Raw genomic sequence first — 23,295 nt, 5'->3', positions numbered from 1 at the left:
AGCCCATATTAAAATTCTAATTTACTCATCAAAATTACAGTTTTGGAATGCATTTGTATCAAGATCAAAATGACATTCATTAAATCATTCAAAATCAACTGGAGAATGGTTTTAACTGAAGAGGAAGATAAAACAAAGGAGCTGACCCTGTTAAAACCTAGATACTTGAATAGTATGTTACAATTTGTTTAAAGGGCCAGCAAAGGACTCAAGCAGGTAAATCCAAACACTTTGAGAGGCCAAGGCAGGAGGATCGCTTGAGCCCAGGAGTTCAAGACCAGCCTGGGCAACATAGTGAGACTCTGTCTCTTAAACAAATCTTTAAAAATTAGCCAGGCATGGTGTGCTCATCTGTAGTCCCCGCTACTTGGGAGGCTGAGGTGGGATAATTGCTTGAGACTGGGATATGGAGGCTTCAGTGAGCCTTGATCACACCACTGCACTATAACCTGGGCAACAGAGCAAGACTCTCATAAATAAACAAACAAACAAACAAAAAACTTCCCAGCTGATTTTATGCACATCTCCACTAGATACTTCCAAGGTTTCTTCCAGCTCTGAGACTCCACCTTCTTTTAAATGGATGTGGCCTATAGCTTAGAAGCAAGACCCAATGCTAACAGAATTTGGGAAACAAACTAACAAAAAATGCCTCTCCCATCCTCCTCCCCAACGCTTTCTTCAGAGCTCTTTCTTGACACACCTGTCAACAGTTTTGATAGACAGATTTAAAACATGTAATGCATTTGTTTATAGATGACCTAGTTCATCTTTGCTCTAAAATGCATATAGAAGAAACACTGGTCAGATGATCACGGCAGAAATTACCATCCAGCAGATATGTTACAAACAGAAGACTATAAAAAGCTGGCTTTGCAGGACTAATAAATCTAGAATATCTCTAGTAAAACTTATGTATCTTCAGAGAATAACTTAGAGTTTTTGTAACATGCTTGATGTGCAGAATACTACACTGCTAACATCTTATGTAGACAAACGGGTTTACCTACCTGTCAGGGTTTCTCAGCATAAGAGTTTTAAAATTTAAAGTCAGTTCTCAATATATTGATTCCAACTTGAAAAATACAAAGCTCTCAATATTTAGTATAGAAATATGTGTTTTTTCTATCTTTCACTTATAATTTATTCATAGCTGTTTTTCTCATTCTTAGAATTTTTAACTTTAGGATTACACAATGGAACAATGCTATCGTTAATATAGAAACCATTGACAAATACAGTCAGAACTACAAGGCTGGAAACAGAAATTCATACTTATATTGTCTTTAAGCTGAAGTTAATTTTAAAAGCTTTAAAAATATTACAGGGAGAAAAAACCTCTTAAGTACAAGTAAATCAAGATATAAGACCAAAAAAAGTTACATTTGGCCTGGAAATTGAGATTTTATCCATTAAAGAAAAGTAACTGACAAGCACCCTTTGCAGGAAAAACCTACTGAAAAAGGCACTGTAAATACAGGAATTAAGAATTTCCTTTTCAGAGTTTTTTTTTTTTTTTTTTTTCCTGTTCCATAGAAACAACAGGGCTATCCCCCTAGGCAGTGGCCCAGTCTCACCCTTTTTCAGATGTTTTTATAGATTTCTATTTCCCAGTGATTGCAGAAACTCTCTGCAATTATTTCTTGCAAAGACTATCAGATCATCCAACATTAGACTGACAGACTTCTATTTTGCTGAAATAACAAATCGTGTCAATAGAAAGTCATTTTTCATCTCCAAATACTGCAATAAAAACCTGAGATGCTTCCCTTATGATCGATTTTTAATTCCCTAACTTCTATAGAAATTTTTCTTCATGGTTTTTATATTTTTGGCATTTCTAACTTAAAATATCTAAAACTCTTTAAGTTATATGCATGAAGCTGTTTGAACAATGTGAGCCATTAAAGGGTATGACTGTGCTACCATGGTATTCTTTTTTTTTTTTTTTTTTTTTGACACAGAGTCTTGCTCTGTTGCCCATGCTGGAGTGCAGTGGCGTGATCTCGGCTCACCGCAAGCTCCGCCTCCCAAGTTCACACCATTCTCCTGCCTCAGCCTCCCAAGTAGCTGGGACTACAGGCGCCCGCCACCACGCCCGGCTAATTTTTTGTTTTTTAGTACAGATGGGGTTTCACCATGTTAGCCAGGATGGTCTCAATCTCCTGACCTTGCGATCCACCTGCCTCGGCCTCCCAAAGTGCAAGGATTACAGGAGCCACTGCGCCCGGCCCATGCTATTCTTTAGCACCTCGATGCACTGCAACCTGAGCAAACCACTTCGCTGGTTAAAGACACATCTAGTTGGTCTCTTTCCACTCACAGATGGAATACTTGGGTTTTTTTGGTAGGAAGACAGTTTTTGGAGTCTAAAATATGACACAAAGTAAGAAGCATATAACCAAAACCAATTTAATCTAGTTAATAGCCTCCTCACCTAGGAATACATTCCAACATTTGAAATACACTAGTCCTCAGAACCAAAAGAACTGGTCCATCCATAGGTTATCCTTTACAACTTCAGGTCATAAGGCACAGGAAGTGTGGCCTCAGTCATGCTCTAGGAAGGACTCAAAAAAGAGATTTAGAAGTGATTTTGCCACCTCAGAAATTTTCAAGCCCTGTATTAATCAATGAGGTAATCTTTGGTGTGCCAGCCTAGGCTCCAAAAGTGGGTGGTCTTTGCAGAGGGAGGTGCTCACTCACTCTACCTCTGGCCAGAGCCAGTTCCTGCAGCTGGACCAAGGGCAGCCCACAGACTGCACTCGGCACATTTCTTCATTTCTCACTTGAGTGCCCTTCTTTAGTTTCCTTTCAACTGCCCACTTTATATCGGCTTCATTACACCACCGCTCCATTTGTAATGTAAATTGGGAAACTCGGGGAAGTTTTTCTTTTGGCCTTGTCTACGAAAGAATACCGAGAGGTATTCAAAACGTATTAACACAAATCAATGGCAGCAATAAAAGCAAAATCTCCTTAGCAACATAATCTTGATTGCAAAAGGAGAACTGAGAGCATTTAGCAGAACAGTGGCCCACATGGAATACGCATTTGTCTGGAAGAATCCAGCACAAAGCCTAAAAGAGAGATTTTGAAGAAATCCAAAATTAACTCACAGGGAACAGTTACTCTTTTTTTCAAAAGTACACAATTGGCTACATTAAATCTATCGTGTGCTTTTGGCTCAGCAACATTGTATCACACCGCTTTGCAAACTGAAATTACAACACCCTGCATGCTTCACATGAGTTAGAGGGTGTTTTTTGTTTGTTTTGTTTTTTGGATTTTTTTTCCCTTGGTTGATTTCTTTAGTAGAGCAAACAAAAAAGTCTCAAGAAATATTCATCTCATACACAATGCAAAGAAAACTGAATGGCTATCTAACAATATCTAAGACTGTAGGTACAAAAGGTTGTGCTATCTTTTGGGCTTTCTGTGATGGATTCTAAGATAGTAACTAGTGCAAGCAGCAATGGCATTTTTTGCATAGGTCTCTATTTGTGAAAAAACAAACAAGTCACTTCTGAGAATGCTCACGTTTTTCTGGTCAGGATGAAAAATGTGAATAAAAGAATAAAAATTCAGAAAATAAGTTATCAATTCTTTAAAAACTACAGTATGATGACTCAAGGAAACAAGACTAACTCACAAAACTTCCCTTTAGTTTTTATGTTTCATATAGAATCAACTGTCATTTTGTATTTTAACTGAAACAATCCAGGTGATGGAGTTACCTTTACTGTCTACTGCAAAGAGATGTCTTAGTGTACTGAGTCACAGTTACGTCATCTTTGATTCTGCGTGTGTATGTGTATGTGTATTTCCATATATGGATCTATATTAGTAAAGGTTTAGACTGGAATCTGGGTCAATTGAGTAAAATGAAAAATTTGTATTACAAATAGTCACTTGATACAATGCCACAGATAAGCTATTTTAAATAGTGCTAAACGTCTATTTACAGAAGTGGCAACTGGAATTATTTCTGCCTCCTATTGAAAGCTTAAAAACTGAAACGGGATAATTGAGAATCCTATTTACAAGCTGCATTAATTTTAAACTTAAGGGATAACTAAAACACCATTGTGGGGAAAAAAAGGTAATATTATATAAGCTACATTTTTCCCCTATTCTTTTTTCCAACTATGATGTAAGTTCATGAACATATAACATAAAACTTTATTTAAATTCATTGTACACAGTTTCTAAACTCATATTCATAATGACGTCAATTTAATTAGTTTTTCCCCACACATTGTACAGGTCAAATCTACAGAAGCAGGTGTGTGTGCGTGTACGCATTCATTCATATGGTCATTTTAACAGACATTATTAGTTTGGCCAATTTCCTTTAAAGTGATTTGATCTAAGTTCCAGATTCCCTTTTCCAATTCCAAATACACTGGCTTACGATCTTATTTAATATATTATATTCTTTAAAGACAAAATGCTGTGAATTAGCCCATATTTTAGTTTTGAATATGGAATGGTGTGTTGAAATGACATGTTGTAGTAGACTCACTTAAAAGCAACAAAACTCAACTAGCCAAAGCAAGCCAAAACTGGGGGGAAAAAAAAATCCCTAGCTCAAATTAGTCTCCATTTGTTTACTAAAAAAAGAACAATCAATACAATCAATGAAGACTTAATTTTACAAGACTAAATATACTACAACCAACACAGGACCAAAAACTAAGCCACCTTAAATATAACCCATTATGTATTTCTTCATAATTATGAAGGCCAACAAGTTTTTATCTAACAAAACAATCTCATTTTAAGAAAAATAGGCGGGGTGTGGTGGCTCACACCTGTAACCCCAGCAGTTTGGGAGGCTGAGGTGGGCGGATCACCTGAGGTCAGGAGTTTGAGACCAGTCTGGCCAACATGACAAAACGCTCTCTGCTAAAAATGCAAAAATTAGCTGGGCTTGGTGGCTCACGCCTGTAATCCCAGACACTTGCGAGGCTGAGGCAGGAGAATTGCTTGAACCTGGGAGGCAGAGGCTGCAGTGAGCCAAAATCATGCCACTGCACTCCAGCCTGGGCGACAGAGTGAGACTCCGTCTCAAAAAAAGAAAAAAAACCATGTTTATTTGGCAGTGGGATTAATATCTTAATAATGGAAGCAAAAACATAATACATAACTTTGACATTCAACTTTATATTTTACCAGTTATCTTCATTTTCTAATGTTACTAGACTTACCTGAATGCTGTATAATTATCTGAAAGCATATTTTTAGGGACTCTGCTCTTAGTTCTACATAACTGCTCACCATCAGAAATTTCTGATTATCTTATATGAAAACTATTCCATGTTCATTTAAGGATATAAATTACATTAGTGGCAAAAAAAAAAAAAAAAAAAAAAAGATATAGGAACAAATTCCTGGAACCCTTTTTTTTTTTTAATGGTCACATTTATATTATAAAAGATAAATCTAAGTATATTTGTTTCAAGGTAGCCTCCCATTATCTTCTCAAAAGACATGATGATAAAGGAAAATTCTATCTAGAATAATATTTTTTCTTTTTCTTTAAAAATAATTTCCATTGTAATATATAAAGAATGTATAAAGAAAGCAAAAAGCTGTGTGCAATTCCTGACCAATGCATAACATTCACCCTTGTAAACCAAAGAGTAGGATAATAATGCAGTTATTTCTCTCAGCCAGTAGATTTCAGCATTTTGCCTTCCAATCATGTTTGCCTTGCTTCTACTGCCACAACCGGTAAGTTTCACAATACTTTACCCTTCTGAGAGGGCATAATGCTAATAACCTCAACAAACATAAAAAGAAATACAGAATTTAAAAGTGCTTTGATACTTGCGTTAAACAAGCTCCTGTTTATAAAGACTTGGTGGCCATGTAATGAGATTGTTCTAATTACCTAATTAAATAGCTGCTACTAAAGGAAGAGGAGTTCTTTAATTTAGAGCAAAAGGTTTCTTGAGGAAATACTCTTTCCTTCTAGAATATTTTAAATCTATACAGAATTTATGCCAAGAAAAAGAAATGGAACCAGTTATGCTAAATCAAGAACCAGTAGAAGACACAATAGGGTAGAAACTCTGCAGTCTGAGGGTACGTTATGTCTCAATAAAGTAGAGTAGACAAAACACTGACCCAACACTTATGTCTCTTGAAGGCTGCTTAACACTATGTTTCTTTAAATAAACAACAACAGAGCAATATACAGCTTATTTGCCAAAATTAAGGATACCGGGTATGGTCACTTCATCAAAATACTTTCTAAGATAAAGAGCTAGGAAAGCAATATACTGGTTTTCATAAAGAGAAAAAAGTAATCAACTCAATATCAGAGCACCATGTCTATGAAATAGAGGGGATATAAAAAAAGGCATGATTTTGTTTAAGTATCTCAGACTTAACTATATTTTTAAAAATCTTATTAGAAACTTTCTTCAAAGTACTATATTTAATGTTTCCCTGATTTTTAAACATGCAAAGCATTATAAGTATATATAGGGAATACCCAATCTCTTCCACTTTAAATGCAAAACCTGACAATAATTCAAGTTTGCGCTGACTTTGTAAATAAATTGAAAAACCTATTCAATCATTATTATTAAACATCTAACTACTTACTTTTATATAGGACTTAATAACAGGAAAATAAACTATCGAAAAATATTGCTTCACAAGATAACACCATGAGGTAGTCATAGTATCTCCCTGCTTGGGAAATGAAAATGAAACCAAAAAGGCCAAGTAGCTGGATGATCTTGTAGAATACCAGAAATGAGTTCCAAATCAGGATCAACATCCTGAATTTCTGTTTTCAGTACTACCTATTAAGATTATAAACAACCTCTGTTAGTTCAATATGCCATTGGGGTGGGGGAAATAATGCTCCATATTACAGAAACAGATAGAATTATGATTAATAATAATAATATTTTAGGCTTCTCTTAATTATTATCTAAAGATCTCCATAGAAGTGCAGAACAAGATACCTCAAGATTTAAAGACATTCTTCAAATCTCAAGATATATTCCTAAAAACAACATAAAGTTGGCCATGATATCAAGGAAAAATTAAGAGTTACTTTATTTAAGAAAAGGTTAAATAAACACAAACGGCTATGGGATAATTAATAGTTTGGTTTAAAATTAGCCTATTCTTTCCTCCCAAAAACTAATTATTAATCACCTTCTTTCAAAAACAGGTTTGAGAAGCAACCCCATGTCCAACCATCCTATTGTTCCCTCCCTAGAAAGCGTGGACCATTAGGGTCTTTTCAGAAGGAAACATCAATTGCACCACTGCATCAATTAAGAAATCTCTTTTTAAAATGCATTTTTAAAATGCAAGTACCACCTTAGCAGAACTGAGGGTGTCAGCCATTCATCACTTAATGCGACTTACTTTAATTGGTCTTCTAAACACCTACCTAAGAATACAAAAGAATTACTGTTCTTATTTTGGGAGGCCGAGGTGGGCAGATTGCTTGAGCACAGGAGTTCGAGACCAGCCTGGGCAACACGGTGAAACCTCGTCTCTACTAAAATACAAAAAAAATAGCCGGGCGTGGTGGCAGGCAGCCTCCAGTTACTCGGGAGGCTGAGGCAGAGAATTGCTTGAACCTAGGAGGTGGAGGTTGCAGTCAGCTAAGATGGTGCCACTGCACTCCAGCCTGGACAACAGAGTGAGACTCTGTCTCAAAAAAAAAAAAAAAAAAAATTACTGTTCTTACTGGGAGCTTTGAGGAAGAAAGATAAAAATGCAATTCTGAACTATGTTCAGGCCTAGGTAAAGACTCTGGACATCAGAAGGACAGCAAAAGAATCCATGGTGTCCAAAAGGATAAAAAGAAAGAGGGTGCAGGACTAGATGCTGGAGTTCAGTCCAAGACAGCTTTAACACACTATAGTTTTGATTTAGTACTACTGATTAACAGCAAGTCAAAGCAAATATTTACAGTGAAACATCAAGCATGCAGTTAAAGGTTATAATTGTGAAGCTAAATACCACAAAAGTTGAAACAGTCTGACTATGTACACAGTGTTATACAAAACTAGTAGTTTGAACTCATGCAACTGTGGGTCCAACTGTACGTATTACTATTTAATGTCCTTTTACATCCAAAGATAGAGACAGAATATTGTCAAAGATTTTTATGGTTGGCCTGCGTCTATTAATATAAAGAAACAACCAGAAGCTCTCTAACACTGAAAAAATAATACTAAAGACAAAACCTTGGGGAAAGCTGGATTCTTCCTGATTTAAAATTATTCAATTACAAAACTAGCTTTTCTCATAAGAAAAGATAATCATTGTTTACTATTATTCAAGGCTTTGTTGAATTTATTTTGTTGATTTTAGGGCAAAATGACATGTTTATATATTAAATAAATGAAATCTAGTCATTAAAGAGTCTTAATAAAGCATCTGATGATCATTTTAGATAGGTAAGGTGATCTCCATGTAAGGGAGGGCCAACATCTACCTTAGAAGCTAAATGTGTCACATCAGTTTTACTATAGTCATTAGGCTTTGGAGTATCATTTTAACCCAGATAGCCAGAGTTATATATTAAAATATAACAGGGTTGTCAACGTACATTTGTTGAGAAAAGAATGTTTCTATACAGAAATGGTGACTGATTGTAAAATGCCAGTAATGTATTTTAAAAAGACCATAAGTTATTTACCTTAGCCTATGTAGAATCCATATACCAAACTTTCTGCCAATAATATTTTTTCTTGGCCAGTTTAAAAAGCTCTACAGTTTATGTCCCACAAACTTTAAGTCAGAAAAACAGAAGCTGAAGAAAAATCATCACTTTAAATATTTCCTTAGACTGATGTTTACTTAATATGGGCATCTCTACTATCCAGTAATGTGGGCACTTAAATTCATGGTTCAAGAAAGGATACAGTTATACTACAGGTTACTAATGAAAATCCAAGCATGAAAATCTAAATGCCCAAGGCATAACTGGCTTATAATACCACATATTAAGTATTCACAGTTATTTTCTATATATACATTGGAAGTGTATGTTTCTAGGGAATCTTTAAGCAAATGGCACATGGCTGAATAAAATCAGAAAAGCTTTTAAAGATTCTATACTTAATATCATCAACTATGAAAATTATCTTACAGTTAAAATATCCCTAAGGGAATACAGTAATTTTAAAATTATTATCCACAGTAGACTAATAACAGGAGAATAAATTATGTAAATAGATAAGTTCTTCTCATAAAGCTTATCAATATGGTGCTCTATGGATTTATACAATTTTATACAGGGAACACTGTGTTGCATAGTTTACACAGTCATTATATTTTTCTGATCTTTCTGAATCCTGAGGCAGATTTAGCGTTGTATGAAGATACAATTATTTTTCACACTGAAACCACAGAGGAATACTGAAGTTTCTAGATGGCATTATTTTTAATTGCACTACTTTAAGGTGGTAGGACACACCCTAGATACAAGTTAAATAAAATAAGTATTTGAATTCTTTGTACTTTGAACTCTTCACAGGAAAAGTGTTCTACAAATTCAAGTTGTTACTTGGGGGGCAAGGAAAACATATAATTCTCAAACAAAAAAAAATCTTAAATCCTAGTTTTTAAGATAGCTCCTAATATCCAAGACAGGATATAGGACATGAGATACTGGCATTTGACTATTCAAATTTATATAGGATTACAGTACTTAGGCAAGTACAAAGAAATACTTTTAAAAATACAGGTATATAAATTAATGAAACTGGTATTTAAAAGATTTAATACAGGAAAAAAGTATTGTATAGTGGTACCAATTCTCAATACAAATTATTAAGCATAGTTTATATAATTCCAAAAGTTAGTAACATTATTGCTCGATACCACAGTTGTATGGAACAAGTTCTTGACACACATTAAAACTTGTATAATTTCTGGTTTATAAAAACAAAAATTTACACATAGGTCATTCACAAATCTAAAAGTTTAAAAATGCATAGAGATATGCACAACAAAAAGGAGAAAAAATTATATGTATTTGTGTATATGTATATTTAAAAGAAACAAGCTAATCTGATTTAACATGTATGTCACACTCTCAATCAAAACAAGTATACATAACTGTACTGAAAGTGAACTAGTGGATAAAAATAGTACTAAATGCATCCTCTATTTCTTATTAACAATCTTTTCTAAATATCAACGGGATATTAAATACCAGCTTACTTTTAGTTCTAGAACTTTTGCTTTCTTTCAAAAACTTTTCAGAAACATATATCCATTCTATAATTGTGATAGATTGGAAGAAATATTTTCCTTAGAAATTTTGTAAAGGAATACTTCCACTCTTTTGTATGTAAGATTTGATAAACAATAAAAACCCAAGTAAGGCCATTATTATCATCTTGATCAAAAATATACACAGATCGTGATGCTACTATATTGTGTGATCCTGAGTTCTAGTAACCACTAGATACATGCATACCATTCACTGATTTGTCTATTCTAATAAAAATTTAATCCTGTCTTACTACCTTTGAAGACAGAAATACTTTTAAAACTTTTTGATAGGTCTTCATAACGTTACAGATTATCTGCCATAAACAGAGCATTAGGAATTGTATGAGAAAGGGTATGTTAGGTCCCAAAAGACTATTAAAGAAAACTTACTATTTTAAAATAATGACAATATCAAATTTTAAAAGAAAGAAAAAATGACAGAAAAAGTGTGCTTGCTGGAATAGGTAAGTTGAGCCTTACAAAGGTGTTTTTCTCTGTTAAGGAATTTATAAATAAAGGACTGTGTGTACCTTGGTGACAAAATAAAAAAGGCTGGCCACTTTTTATGCTAAGTTCAAATGTATTTTTTTGATAATACAAAAAAGTAATCCTTGAAAATCAGAATACATAACAGAAAAGAGCACAATAACTTAAGTATTAAACATCTGTATGAAATAACTGTTGCAAAGATTGACAAAAATGCACACTTAGAACATGCGGTTATTTAAAAACAAAACAAAACAAAACAAAAAAAAACACCACACGATTCTGTAGAACCAATGTTATGTCACCACCAGGAGAGCACCAAGCAAGGCACCATTGGAAAGACAACATACTTGGAAAGTCTCTATAAATAAAGTAAATGCTAATCTGGTCGAAAAATCGGTGTCTTTGGTAAAAATTCTATGAGGATGACCTGTAAAAGGAGAAGAAAAAGGTTTTAAAAGATTTAAACAAAATTTTTTCTTAAAACTTCAATTATATGCTTTCACAATTTTTTTGAAAATCCATTCACATTTTAAAACGCAACTTTGCATTACTAAAACAGATCTTTATCTGATAATGCAGAGTTCCATCACTGAGAATTTTTCTTTTTATTTCTGGACCTTTACCAAATACACGAAATACCTTGCCTCTATGAAAAGGAAGACAAATAAGCAAGTAAAATCACCAAAGTCTGAGAAGGGTGATATAGATAGTGCCCCTGATACACTGGAGGAGCAAACATGCACACATGCACGCTCCCCTGCACTCATGAGAAAAGAGGCTAGTATTTACTTAGAACTAACTGTATACCAGGTGTTCCATACTACATTGGGTCTCTTTAAACCCAACAACTTTTCTATGAGGCAAGTATTATAATCCTTATTTCACAGATGAGGAAACTGATGATCCAGAGAAGTTGTATCACAATCGAATGTGGAGTCACTGTTTGCATAAAAGACTGTCTTGACTCCAAAGCCTTGCCCTTTCTACCACCCTACGTGACTGCAGCTCACCCAACATTTTTCTTTAGACTTTCTCCTTTTTAATCAACCCAACTACATGAGTCTTCTCTAAGTTCTAGAGTTGCTCTCATTTTACTCTACCAGAATATGTAATCTTTAGATAAAAGGTCCTTTATCTCTTAATTTTTTAAAAAGTCCATTTCTTCTTAGGTTAGCAAAATTAAAGGCTAAAATTTGTTCCAAAAGGCCTTTTAATAGGAAACTAAAGGAAAACCAACAAAAACAAAATATGGTAACACAGAATTACACAAAGTGACCAGAGCTAATTTTTCCAAATTTGAATTTTCTTAAATTACAATCAACTCTTTCTTTTGCTCCAAATTTGTATTAAATAGATGGTGATTTAAAAATTATTTGATTTTAAAAGTTTCTAAGTCTAGTGAACTCATCATTCTTTTTCAGAAACTGTGTCTTGCTTGATATGACCTCCAGATTTCAATACTTCTACAAATTAGCTGTCTGGGCCAGGAATCTTCATTTTCACTCTTCAGTTCTCCTGGCTTTTGATCTGCCTCAATAAAGAAGATACACTTCTATACCTGGCTCAAAAATATTCCTGTCCTACTCTAGGTATCCTGCACTAAGGCTTAGCTGTCACATTTGCCACTCTCCTGACCTGTGATTTGCCTACAAAATATTCACTAGCTCCCTGTTAAAATACTTTCTCCCAACTAGCTTCTTCATTTGAGCTAGATTTTCCTGTTTCTCAGGTTTCTTATCTATAAAATAAAAGCATTGAACTAGATAACAAGATTCTTTGCAGCTTTAAAATTTGACAATTAAATGTTTAAACTACTTAGGAGTCAACATTAAATAAATAATTTTGTATTTCAAGTATGTCCTCAATCAGTCTTTATAATTTTAGTTCCCAGGTGTGGGCATCCCCACAGTTTATAACATACACTTTTAATACATAACATAAAATAAAGGCTATCTTTGCCTACATTTGAACTATTAGTTTTTAAATAATATATTCTACAAATTTTTCCTTCAGAAGCCACACATAGAGACTGGCCACTTGTCTCATTTATTCTAAATCATCCATCTCTACCATATCTGAACAAAGAAAAGTTAGTGCCAAGGTGGAATATATATATATATTTTTTTTTTAGTATCTCCAATGTTCAAATTATAATCAAGGATAATTATTTTCTTTTAACAAAATTAAATTTCTGTAAGTTAAAGAAAAGTTGAAGAAAAGAGGGACACATGGTTAAAAAGGCCCAAATTCATTAGATAAAATGAATTTTATTTGCTAGTTTAACTTTTAAAATTCATTTTTATAAATTTTTTAAGCTACATTATTCTCACTTTCAACTATCACAAATATATATATATACTCTAAGAAAATCCAGCAGAACACATTTTTTCTCCCCAGCTTATTATTTTTTTTTTTTAAAGAGAGGTGGGTATTGCTATGTTACCCAGACTGTCTTTGTACTCCTAGACGCAAGTGATCCTGCTGCCTCAGCCTCCCCAGCTAGACTACTGGCATGCCCACTACACCCAGCTTTTTCCTGGCAATTGAAATATTTATTTTATCTTTACTACTCTTCTGGGTATCTTCTATGATGGAGTGAAAATAATATAATGGCTTTAGCAGAAGTGCTTAATTATCTAAAAATTCAAGGAAACTTATTTGACAAACAAAGCATATAGTTCAGAATGTTTTGGAAGGTTATAAATTATTTTATGAATAAATTATAGTCATATAGTTCTATCTGGAATTCATAGCATTGGGATAACTTTTATGTTTTCCTTTCCAAAGTAAATTTAGAAATGCATGAAAAAATTAATACCTCAGTTTTAAGCTTAGTGTTTGTGTTATAAATGTAGTAAATATTGTTTTCACTAAATTCTTTACATCTCCTATCCATCCCTCTCCCCAAAATATATACATAAACCCTCTATCTAAGATGAAAATAGAAGACTAGTCTCCTCACCTCAAAATCAGTTACTCAAATGTGTTATGATTATAAAGAAGTATCAAGTGTCTTTCTTATCATCATAAATTAACATGTTTGATATAGTAAAGATAAAATCTACATTATTTGGTTCATTGAATAAAGCTAGTCTAAGACATTTTAAAAATATTTTTTATGTTCAAGGCTAGAAATAGGATTTGACTGTGGGATAATGAAAGAACAGGAAAATGCTAACAGACAAAAATGATTTTATGATAATTTAGAACTAAACACTGTTTTAATCAATATTTTACACATACACACGCACACATCTATGATGGCTATATTGTTTTAAAGAATAGACAAAACTCCTCAGAAATGTTGTAACAGGTACTTCACAAAGGCTCTGAGTTTTATTTTCAACAATTAACTTCTCCTTAGATCTTTTTCTTTTAAAGTAATAACCTGACCATATTTAAAATAAAATATCCAAGCTCAAAAGAGAATTAAAATTCTTAATTTTCTAGAGTATTCTGAAATTTTCAAAAGGAGAAAAACTGTTCAAGTAAATCATGGAGTCAGTAAATTAAATCCCATGCTGAGTAAGTTCTAAAATTCATTGTATATATATGCCAAATTAGATATTTTTTAACAAGTAAACACAAGATGATCAACATCTCATCTCCTGCTTACTTTTAATTTTTACAAAGCAGTATTCTAATAACACTTTAAAAGAGATTCTTTAAACGGCACTGAGGTACGGGCAGTTAAAATCTATAAAGGGTAAAGGTTTCTTAAGCTCCAATGGCTTGGCTGAAAGGTTTTCTTCCATACTTGGAAACTTGATTAGCATTATATAAAAAAGCCATATCTGACTTGCTGCGTAACCAAAGTTGTGGTTATTCTTTATACAGCATCTAAAATTTCACACTCCATCAACACATGTTCAGGCTATTTTATCTTGGCAATTAATTTATTATTTTTCAGAACACAGTGAAGCCTTGTTTTCAAGTCATTCATAACTTTATAAATCAGTCTTGCACATGAAACCATGCATCTGTGAACCGTAGAAAATCCTTGCACTCAGGAGATTAAGCTCCTGACACCTTTGCTGATTAATAATCATGGAAAGAATAAGATCAGAGGCAAAATAAATGATCATTTAATAGAGAAACTCACAAAACAGCCCTTTAACTTACATATTCCATCATGTTATTCGTTTCACATTTCCTTTTGCTCAGTCTCCAATGCAAGCACAGCTAGACAAGTAGGAGAGTAAAAGAAGAAAAATGAGCTCTATTTTATTGCAGCACACAGACTAACCCATTTGTCCACCTTTCATATTTTTAGTTCAACAAAAGCATCTGTTTCCATACTGTGCAATTCAGACCCCAACAGTACGAAGCTGCTCCCTGTGGTACTCACCTTGTGGTATAACCTATTGTTTTCCCATTCTAATAACTTCTCAATCGATCTTCGTGTCTGGAAGACAAATAAGAAAAAAGTTTGCTCTTGACTGGTTTTAGAAAACTTTGTTTTGCAGCTGCTTTTTCTGTGAAAAGGGGAGAGGTATAAGACAGTGACTGAGTATAGTGTGGTGTGCATCACTATCGATGTTCTAAGCACTAAATGGTAACCTGAACACAAAAGAGTACTCTTTCTTAAAAAAGATATGCCTTTATTTTTATCATACGAATCTTTTTTTACTAGCCTCTGATTTAAAACTATCAAGGTTTAAAAAGCTAATGTCATCTGCCAAATAAAATTAAATTCCCACTTCTTTCAAAAATGTTTCCAATACTTAAATAGTAACGGAAGTTCTTTAATACATATTTTAAAACAAAAGTAAATATTAGTTAACAAAATGCAAATGGCCTTTCAGTAAGTTCCAAAACAAAAAATTGGAATATTAAAAAAATCAATGAGTTATAAAATCAATTTTCACATCATGCTTAAAATAATGCCCATATTTAAAAGCCAGCTTACTGATTATTCTACCAATAGATTTTTTGAACAGAGCCAAAATTTTATTTAAACCAACATAAAAGTGTCATCTGATAGTAAAATCAAACTCTTAATTCAATACTACTGTTTCAGGAATCAACTGAGAATTTACTTCAGTTGATTTTTGCAAGATATGCTATGCTGCATGAAATGTTTCTTGCTTGAGAATATGAATAAAAGAGGGTAATTCATGGTGCCAGGTGTTAGGATGAGACTGACACAGCTGCAGGTGCAAAAATGACAGTGTTGCCACCAGGATCAACTTGCAACTTGGTTCAGCTGCACTTTTCTTGCAAGAGAAAGAAAAAAAATCTTACCACTATTAATGTGGTATAAAGAAGTACTAGTAATCAAATATGAAAATTTGCGTGTCAAGCAAGGATTAGCTAGGTGAAAAACTGTTAGGATCAAGCTGGGTTTGAACAGTTTAATGTTACATAATAAAATTTTAATATGTATTTAAAGTATCTACTTTAAATAGTTACATTACCTTTTAGCATATTAAACATGCTAAAGACACACCAAAGTCACATAGATGCCAATTATAATTCATAACTACCAATGAATTACGACTACTGCCTTACATTTTCCAAGCTTATGTCATAAAAATCGGAAAATCAACTACTTCTCTGGGTAATAATATGCCAATGACTAATTTATTACATTACTTTTTCTGAAGAGTCTTTTTGGCAAGAATTTTAAAGAAAAAAAATGTGCCCTTGTTAACAATGATCAGCAGACCTCACTTGTTTCTTTGTAAAGATAGCCTTTTAGAGGCAGCTCTCCTTTTAAATGAAAATAGGGCAGCAGTTATGGTCACACTTTTTGTTAATTTAGTTGCCAGTCAGCCCCAAATCAAAAGAAAATAAGGCTGCAGAGTGTAATTAACATTCAGTTCGGTCGTTTTGTCCCTTGTCTAGCCCCCAAGCTTTGTTAAAATTGCCATCTGAATGCTGAAGGCTGTAGGGAAATCGATTTGATTCTAATCGCACCATGAAAAGAACATGATCTAACTGCTTTCAGCCCTCCGTAAATCTGTACTAGGTCTTTAGCACAATGCAACTTCCAATTTAAAAAGCACTGAATGTCTCGTCAATGACTTTGTGAAGAAAAAAGAACAAGGAGCAGACATAAAAATTCCAATAGTTGTTTAAGCATTAAAGTTCATTTGCATCACAGCGAACCTGAAAAGGGCTGACCTCTCAAACCGCCTCTCAGGTCTATGAAGTTGTAGCCTTGACAAGCTCACATTGACAGAGCTCATTGACTCTGAAAGGCTACTCTATCAATGGTGAAAAATGGCAATAGGTTCTACTCTGAGCAGGCATCTGCCTGCCCACCCGCTGCTAAACCAATGGCAAAACCGATTCAAAACCTGAATCTACCTTGTAATCTTTCTTTCTAGGGCCTTTTAATAATAGATTAAGATTACTATACAATTTGAGGTTTTACTTTTACTGATGATTTTGGGGGTGGGTGGATGATGAAAGAACTAGAGCAGAACAAGTTTTCCAAGCCCACTGTTTTATATTAATGTATAAAATAGTACCCAAAAGCTTAATACTACATTCTGCAAATACTTATTACTTAAAGAAAAAAATGTAGTTACCACCATCATTTCATCAGAAGTTTAAACCCATGCTATAATAAGAATAGATCTCATTATGATATATAGACACATACATACACACAATTTTAAAACTTAAAAATATTTACTTTAACTTAAATCAACTACTAGTATTTGAATAAAAGATAATTACAAAGTATAAATCTTAAATTCCAAAATATTTATGTAGGAATTCTGAATTTCTTCTCTGTTTATAATTAGGAGTTTAATGATAGGGCTTGGTATAATAATTGTATCTTACAATATTTAAGAAGTCTAAAACAAACAAGCCCTGATATGCCACATTCTGAATAAGCATATAAATATAAAATATTTCTACACACTTCACAGTCTGAAGTAAAAGCTGTGAATTAGCACCATCTAATTTTGCTATAAGACTTCTTTCCTGCTTGACAGGTGAAAAAAAAAGCACTTGCACGTGCAGCTTAATTAATCATTGCACTTGACATCTCAATGATTTACAGTGAGGAGCAGGTGAGAACATACAAAACCAGAAAGGAACCCTTGATTTGAGTGGAACATTTCTAGCACACTAAGGTGACAAGTATATAGATTCTAGCAGTCATTTAAAAAAAAAAGGAAAGAAACTGTGCCACAAATTATTTGTTAGTAACAACAAAAGCTCAAATTAAATAGAAAAAAAAAGGTTGAGCTACTGAGAATGTTTAATACTATGCAATTATTGTTAGTTAAGAAAATCAAAATATATTTTCAAGATTAAATACAATACCAATTTGGCAGATACTAAAAAAAATGACACTTCAGCATTTATAAAAGCTACTTAAAAGCTTTTAAAAGAAAGCACTTTATAATTGTAGTCATCTAGATAAAAGTTAAAGAGTTTATGTCCACAAGGCTGTCAGGTAGCTATTTCTAATGAAATGTAAGATTCAACAGTGTCGAACTCTACACTTGCTAACTGTGGACAAGCAAATCTAATCATATAACAACCTGTCCTTGGTTTTTAAATGTTTATTTCAACTCCAAATTCAAAACAAGCTGAAGCAAATTAACATGCATCAGAAAAAAATATGTATGGGATCTGTCAACATGAAACAAGTACCAAAAAACACCATCTTTCAGTATTTCAGGCCAGTTTCTAAAAAAATAAGTCATCTTTAATTTTCTTTAAGAGAATTTAGTGCTTGTGAAAAGCACCAGATTGATAGTCATGGGAACTAAAAATCTATTTAGCTGAAAGAACAGGGGAAGGGGCAGTGCAGGCTTTAGTGCAAGCTTCCCTACAGTGGGCCTTAATCCTTTTCACTGCTCACACCCTGGGGGTGAGGGGACAGGTTAGCGGTTCTTTACCAATGTAATTCTCCGTCTTTCTGCAAAAGATGATCAACAAGAAATGTAATTTTATCAAGTATTCTTATCTTTAATTAAAAGGACCAAGACCACCAACTCACAATATGCAGGAAAAACAACTTTTTTGTGTGAATGGCGTCATGTTACTAACCTGGTCTGGAAGTAGACAGCTCCAAGCATCTGGATCCCACCCATCTCCCTCAGCTCACTTTAAATAATCCTTTTTCTTTAAAAAACAAACAAACAAACAAAAAAACCACACATTTCTTCATTTCCACACCTTAGTGGTTATATTTTTCTCATTGGTGAACTAGTTTTAATACAGCCATTCAGCTTTGTGAAAGTAAAAATTAACAGGAGATTTAAAGAATATCATTTCAATTACTGAATAGGTATTAAACAGACTTAAGTTGAGCAACAAGTAGTAGTAACATAAGAATAGAAATTTTGGCTTCTATTTATATTGCCTTTGGTCCCTTTTAGATTTTTGGTAGAATTGTGAAAATAGGAAAAACATGAAAACGGAAAGAGAACTAAAAGGGCCTCAGTAATTCATAAAATGGCTAATAAGGTAATGATTAATCAGCAATATTAGATAAGACATACCCAAATAAGACATACCTTCCAAAGAAGCATCTAAAGTAAGCTTATAACAGCAAAGCACACATACACCTAGACAAACTCAATTACTGCAACAGAAAACTAAGATTTCCTGAAAATTCAAATTTGAATTATTAGGTATTTTTGTAATTTTTCCTAAATACTGTAACTTTCTTAGGAATAAATTACTAATATTATTCCCTATAAACAAATTAAATGCCATTAGATATAAATTAGTCTTCCAGGACAGCAAAGAACCATTTAGAAAATCTTTAAGGTATTAATCTCCTACTTTGCCACCACTATTACTTAAGAGTTTCCTAATTCCCAATGACTCATTTAATCACAATCAATTGTTTGAAAACATGGTTTTACAAAGAAGTGGTTTTCTAGACATTACTAATAAAACCAATGGAAATCTCATAAATTTTAGAGTATTGAGAGCTAAAGAAAAAAAATGTTAAGTGTAGAAACTGTAACAAAGTTTATCTTAATATTTCCCAATAAAATAGTATTACCAGTCTTTAGAACAAAAATATGCTATGATATGCTAATAAAATGTACAGAATACTCACTAATAACTATTTATAAAAGTTCACCTATTTAAACCTATAATTAAAATGTATTTGAATTGGATTTATTCATACCATCACAAAATGGGAAAGCAAAATTTCAAATGTTCAATTCCCTACTTAAATTTTAAACTCTTAAATCTATAATGCATTAATTAACCTTTAACTAAAATGTTTTGAATATATTCATAATCTTGTTTTTAACATATTTTTCAAATAAGAATGCTATTCATCTTTAGACATCTGTGTAAACTGAATTTGTTAAGTAAAACAATGTCTTTAGCTGTAAGTTATTAGGGAGAAACCATATATAATTTAAAATGAATTATTTTAACATAAGAGAACTTAAGAGGAAATTATATTATTCACTTCTGCTCATTCTGGATTAATATGAAATTTTATATTCCAGTGATGTGCAGAAAATTAAATAATTATATCACAGTATTATGCTAGGTGAAAAGCCTAGATTCACCAAAAAAAAAAAAAACTAGAATATGATTTCTCAAAAGGATTTTTAAACAAATTCCTTTCCTGTACATTAAAGCACCTTTTAAAATTTTAATATGAACATTAACTTTTAAATAATCTAGATATATTAAAACACCTACTGAAGTATCATGTGCTATTTGTTAAAAGTAATATTTTTAGATAGAAATACGCTAAAAAAAATTGCTAAAATTTTGTGAATCAAAAATATCCTCTTAGTACTGAGCAGTGTCTTAATAGGTGCTAATCTTAAACAGAATTTCATCAAGTTTACGATCTAGGCTAGTGAGAGAATATTAACTTGTTTAGGTTACACTGGCTATGAATTATGAAAGACAGGGATTCTCTCTCTGCAGAAAAAAAGAAACATGTACACAAACATGCACAATTTAAAGGGGGTTATCTACTAACTCTGAGTACCATTTCAGAAAATACTAACATTTTAAAAAACTAAAATTAAGTTTTGAGGTCCCCATCTGACCCATCTTCTGCCTGACCTATTTCCACTAAGCAATCATCCCACTTGGTCTCAAAGGGTTCTTTTGGTTTCAATAATCTAGTCAAATAAAAATGCACTTGGGTTGGGGCAGGGTGCAGGAAGGGTCTCCTTGAATTTGGGCAGCAAATATGTCACTATTATTGTTAAAAAAAAATTATCCAAAAAATTAAGAGATAAAAATTAATAAATATAGTTTCAACTGACCACAGAATATTAGAAAAACTGTTCATAAGACAAAGGAATTTCACTATGCAAATAAAATAAAAAGTACGGCTATCAGGAATTTTTAAAAATATATGTAATTACAAAAGAAAGAATCAGTGCTTACTGTCAGGCCTCTGAGCCCAAGCTAAGCCATCATATCCCCTGTGACCTGCACGTATACATCCAGATGGCCTGAAGCAACTGAAGATCCACGAAAGAAGTGAAAATAACCTTAACTGATGACACTCCACCACTGTGATTTGTTTCTGCCCCACCTTAACTGATCAACCTGCTTTGTAATCGCCCCCACCCTTAAGAAGGTTCTTTGTATTTCTCCCCACCCTTGAGAATGTACTTTGTTAGATCCACCCCCTAGCCACAAAACACTACTCCTAACTCCACTGCCTATCCCAAAACCTGTAAGAACTAATGATAATCCCACCACCTTTTGCTGACTCTCTTTTTGGACTCAGCCCGCCTGCACCCAGGTGAAATAAACAGCCTTCTTGCTCACACAAAGTTTGTTTGGTGGTCTCTTCACACTGACGCGTGACACATTTGGTGCTGAAGACCCGGGTCAGAGGGACTCCTTCGGAAGACCAGTCCCCTGTCCTCGCCTCACTCCATGAGGAGATCCACCTACAACCTCGGGTCCTCAGACCAACCAGCCCAAGGAACATCTCACCAATTTCAAATAGGGTAAGCGGTCTTTTCACTCTCTTCTCCAGCCTCTCTAGCTACCCTTCAATCTCCCTGTCCTTCCAATTCCAGTTCTTTTTCCTCTCTAGTAGAGACAAAGGAGACACATTTTATCCATGGACCCAAAACTCTGGCGCCAGTCACAGACTCGGGAAGACAGCCTTCCCTTGGTGTTTAATCATTGCAGAGACGCCTGCCTGATTATTCACCCACATTTCACTGGTGTCTGATCACTGCAGGGACGCCTGCGCCTTGGTCATTCACCCACATTCCCATGGTGGCAAGTCAATTGCAGGGATGCCTGCTTTGGCTCCTCACCCACATTGCAGCCCAGGGCTGCTCCCCACCACCCCGCTTCTCCGTGTCTCTACCTTTCTCTTTAAACTTACCTTCTTCACTATGGGCAACCTTCCACCCTCCATTCCCCCTTCTTCTCCCTTAGCCTGTGTTCTCAAGAACTTAAAACCTCTTCAACTCACACCTGACCTAAAACCTAAATGCCTTATTTTCTTCTGCAATACTGCTTGACCCCAATACAAACTCGATAATGGTTCTAAATAGCCAGAAAATGGCACTTTTGATTTCTCCATTTTACAAGATCTAGATAATTTTTGTCGAAAAATGGGCAAATGGTCTGAGGTGCCTGACATCCAGGCATTCTTTTACACATTGGTCCCTCCCTAGTCTCTGCTCCCAATGCGACTCATCCCAAATCTTTCTTCTTTCTCTCCTGTCAGTTCCTTCAGTCTCCACACCAAGCTCTGAGTCCTTTGAATCCTCCTTTTCTACAGACCCATATGACCTCTCCTCCCCAGGCTGCTCCTCAACAGGCTGAGCCAGGTCCCAATTCTTCCTCAGCCTCTGCTCCCCGACCCTATAATCTTTTTATCAACTCCCCTCACACCCATTCTGCCTTACAGTTTCATTCCGCGACTAGCCCTCCCCCACCTGCCCAACAATTTCCTCTTAAAAAGGTGACTGGAGCTGAAGGCATAGTCAAGGTTAATGCTCCTTTTTCTTTATCCGACCTCTCCCAAATCAGTTAGCGTTTAGGCTCTTTTTCATCAAATATAAAAACGCAGCCCAGTCCATGGCCCGTTTGGCAACAACCCTTTGACGTTTTACTGCCCTAGACCCACAGGGGCCAGAAGGCTGTCTTATTCTCAATATACATTTTATTAACCAACCCACTCCCAACATTAAAAAAAGCTCCAGAAATTAGATTCTGGCCCTGAAACCCCACAAGAGGACTTAATTAACCTCGCCTTCAAGGTGTACAATAATAGAGTAGAGGCAGCCAAGTAGCAATGTATTTCTAAGTTCCAGTTCCTTGCCTCCACTGTGAGACAAACCCCAGCTACATTGCCAGCACACAAGAACTCCAAACACCTGAACTGCAGCTGCCAGGGGTTCCTCCAGAACCTCTTCCCCAGGAGCTTGCTTCAAGTGCCAGAAATCTGGCCACTGGGCCAAGGAATGCCCCGCAGCCCGGGATTCCTCCTTAGCCGTGTCCCATTTGTACAGGACCCCACTGGATATCAGACTGTCCAACTCGCCCGGCAGCCACTCCCAGAGCCCCTGGAACTCTGGCCCAAGGCTCTCTGACCGACTCCTTCCC

The 23,295-nt window shown here is 34.4% G+C and overlaps 1 protein-coding gene across 2 annotated transcripts in view; it reads right to left on the bottom strand.

Annotated features, from left to right (window-relative positions):
- Nucleotides 1-9,735: 9,735 nt before the first annotated feature.
- Nucleotides 9,736-23,295, bottom strand: part of CHIC2 (cysteine rich hydrophobic domain 2) — a 59,825-nt gene continuing 46,265 nt past the window's right edge. For both annotated transcript variants that reach the window (XM_003806468.6, XM_063603822.1), the window contains exons 4-6: nt 15,101-15,157; nt 14,875-14,934; nt 9,736-11,179 (exon numbers count right to left, since the gene is read on the bottom strand). In XM_003806468.6, coding sequence (XP_003806516.1) covers nt 11,129-11,179; nt 14,875-14,934; nt 15,101-15,157 — 168 coding nt within the window. In that variant the 3' untranslated portion in view covers nt 9,736-11,128. The remainder of the gene's footprint in view (nt 11,180-14,874; nt 14,935-15,100; nt 15,158-23,295) is intronic.

The sequence above is a fragment of the Pan paniscus genome, chromosome 3 (assembly GCF_029289425.2).
Source record: "Pan paniscus chromosome 3, NHGRI_mPanPan1-v2.0_pri, whole genome shotgun sequence".
NCBI lineage: Eukaryota > Metazoa > Chordata > Mammalia > Primates > Hominidae > Pan > Pan paniscus.
Note: the sequence above shows the minus strand (reverse complement) of the source record. Positions and strands in the feature narration are given on the sequence as shown.